A 2,458-nucleotide genomic window follows, 5' to 3' on the forward strand; every position below is an offset into this window, starting at 1 on the left:
CGGCGTAGCCGTAGCAGCGCTCGGCCATCTCGAGCGCCACCCTGATCCTCTCCAGCTCCGCCACGCCCAGCCCTCGCCGCGGCTCCCGCCTCGCCGCCGCCGGCGACGTGATGTCCTCGGCCACGGAGGCCTTCCGCTTCTTCCCGCCGGCGGCCTCTCCGCTCACCATGGTCGCCGCGTGCGTGTTTTATCCCACCTAGCTAGCGGCGGCGCCGGCGCCGGCGCTCATCCGTCTTCGTCTTCCACGCACGCACGCACGCACTTGGCTATATAAGCGGGCGGGGCGGGCGGCGACGCCATGCATATCCTCGATCGGGCAACTGAGCTGTATCGATCTCAGCATTGACGGCGGGGCGCGATCTGACGCGCATGAATTTCAGATATGCTCCGAGTAAATCCCTTCTCCTTCCTCCACGGGATCCCGGATTCCTGATGCGGTAAGTGTGTTGGATGCGGCTAAGATTTGAGCCATCCAGCGCGTGCGAGTTACTGCCGCGATCGCCATGCATGGAAACGAATCCCTGCCGCGATCCACCTTGCTTTTACTCTCCCTCCCCCCTCCTGCTACTGCTAGTCCTCCGCGCTCTCATCAGCACTTCCAGCTAGCGCTAGCTATTAGCTGCTAGGATACACGAAGTGTATATATATGTATATATATATATATATATATATATGGAAATTCCTTTCTACACGTACGTGTAGTTACTCTCATCTTCAATAAACTACATTGTGTATGTATTCATACTTGTTTATCAGTTTGAGTATGTTTATATACTCATATTAAGATACTCTAGATCTTACCACGCGAAATTTTTTCAAAAAAACTTATATTTTAAATATATTACTAAAATGCCACTACTATATTATATACAATAAGTATAACCATATACTCTATGTATGTATGCATACTTAACATACATATCACTCTAGATGGTCTAGTATGATCATATACTTTGTCTATATACATTTCGTCCGGTCATATGCACCTTAAACCTAGAGATACATAGATGAGAGTAATTACACGCGCGTGTAAAAGAAACGCGTCCTATATATATATATATATATATATATATATATATATATATATATATATATATATATATAGCAAAAAGGATGATATATATCATTGATTGATCGATTCACATTCAGTGAAGCCGCACCCAGTACACGCGCGTGCCAAAATTGAACTTGTCTGTCTACGGGAACTGGGCGCCGGTGAATGTCTGGCCGAAGGCCCACCCGGCGGGCGCGGCGTTGTAAGACACGACGGAGCGGCGGTCGCTGGTGGTGACCCTGAAGGAGAGCGGCTGGCCGTGGTCGAGGCGCGCGGCGCTCTGCCAGTTCTGTCCCCAGTTCCGCGCCATGGCCAGCCACCGCGTCCTCCGCCGCCGGGCGCCGCCCGCCCCGACGGCGAGCGCGCGCACGTCGCCGGCGCCGCCCACGTTGGCGACCAGAACCAGGTTGAAGTAGGCGTGGCCGTTGACGGTGAACCGGATGCCGCCCCGCCTCCGGCACGGCACCCTGCGGTAGGCGACGGGCACGACGCCCGCGCGGTAACGGGCGATGCGGAGGAACGCCGGCTGCGACAGGTCGAAGTGCCGCAGCGGCGGGTTGCACCACCCGCCGGCGTCGCTCGGGAGCGCGTAGTTGGGCGGGCACAGGTTGGTGGCCGTCACCACGACGGATGACGATGGCACGCACGAGCCGCGGTCGCCGCCGCCGGCGCACCGCAGCTCGAAGCACGCGCCGCAGGTCTGCCCGCCGCTGAACAGCGCCGTGCTCAGCGCCGTCGTCGCCGTGCCGTACCCCTGGCTGTACAGGTCGCCGTACCCGCACGCGCCACCTGTGCATGCATTGCTCCTTAGTAAGTATATTATTAGTTTAGGTATTGGAGTTGGAGGCAGCAGCAACTGATGATCAACAAATCGATCATGGTAACGTACCCATGGTGCCGGAAGCGTCGGCGCCGCCGTAGAAGGTGGCGTGCGCATTGATCCATCGGCCGACGCCATAGCCTTGCGCTGAAGAGGAGAACGTCATGGAGAGCAGGGCAAGCAAGAGTAGCACCGCGAGCGATGCCATCTCCTGTCAGTATGCAATGCAATGCAATGCAATGCAGGGGGCGCAGAGAAGAGCAGCGACGCGTGTGCGGGTTTAAGTAGCTAGAGAGATGCAGATCAGATGCTTGGACCTATAGTGACCGACACTGCACGCTACTCTCGATACTACTAATCCAGTTCTGTAACTGATTCATAGGCCACCTCACCACTGCCGGTCATAGGCTAGCTCTGTTGGTACAAAAGCCAAGGCGGTTGTACTTGTACGTACACCCTCACGTGTCAGTATAAATACAAGCAGAGCACTTTTAGGTTTGGGTTTATCATTTAGGCCTATTTTCTTCTTCGCGCTTTTTGCACTCAGTAAAGTCTGAAAAAGAAAAATGAGAGGGAAAAACAGA

General features: G+C 54.6%; 1 protein-coding gene across 1 annotated transcript; it reads right to left on the minus strand.

The window, feature by feature from the left end:
• Window positions 1,118-2,234, minus strand: LOC8080759 (expansin-A21). Its single transcript, XM_002467743.2, has 2 exons — window positions 1,944-2,234; window positions 1,118-1,843 (listed from the first exon to the last, which is right to left on the minus strand). Exons 1-2 carry the CDS (start codon window positions 2,080-2,082, stop codon window positions 1,197-1,199), a joined length of 786 nt encoding a protein of 261 aa, XP_002467788.1. The 5' UTR covers window positions 2,083-2,234; the 3' UTR covers window positions 1,118-1,196.

The sequence above is a fragment of the Sorghum bicolor genome, chromosome 1, assembly GCF_000003195.3.
Source record: "Sorghum bicolor cultivar BTx623 chromosome 1, Sorghum_bicolor_NCBIv3, whole genome shotgun sequence".
NCBI classification, from domain to species: domain Eukaryota; kingdom Viridiplantae; phylum Streptophyta; class Magnoliopsida; order Poales; family Poaceae; genus Sorghum; species Sorghum bicolor.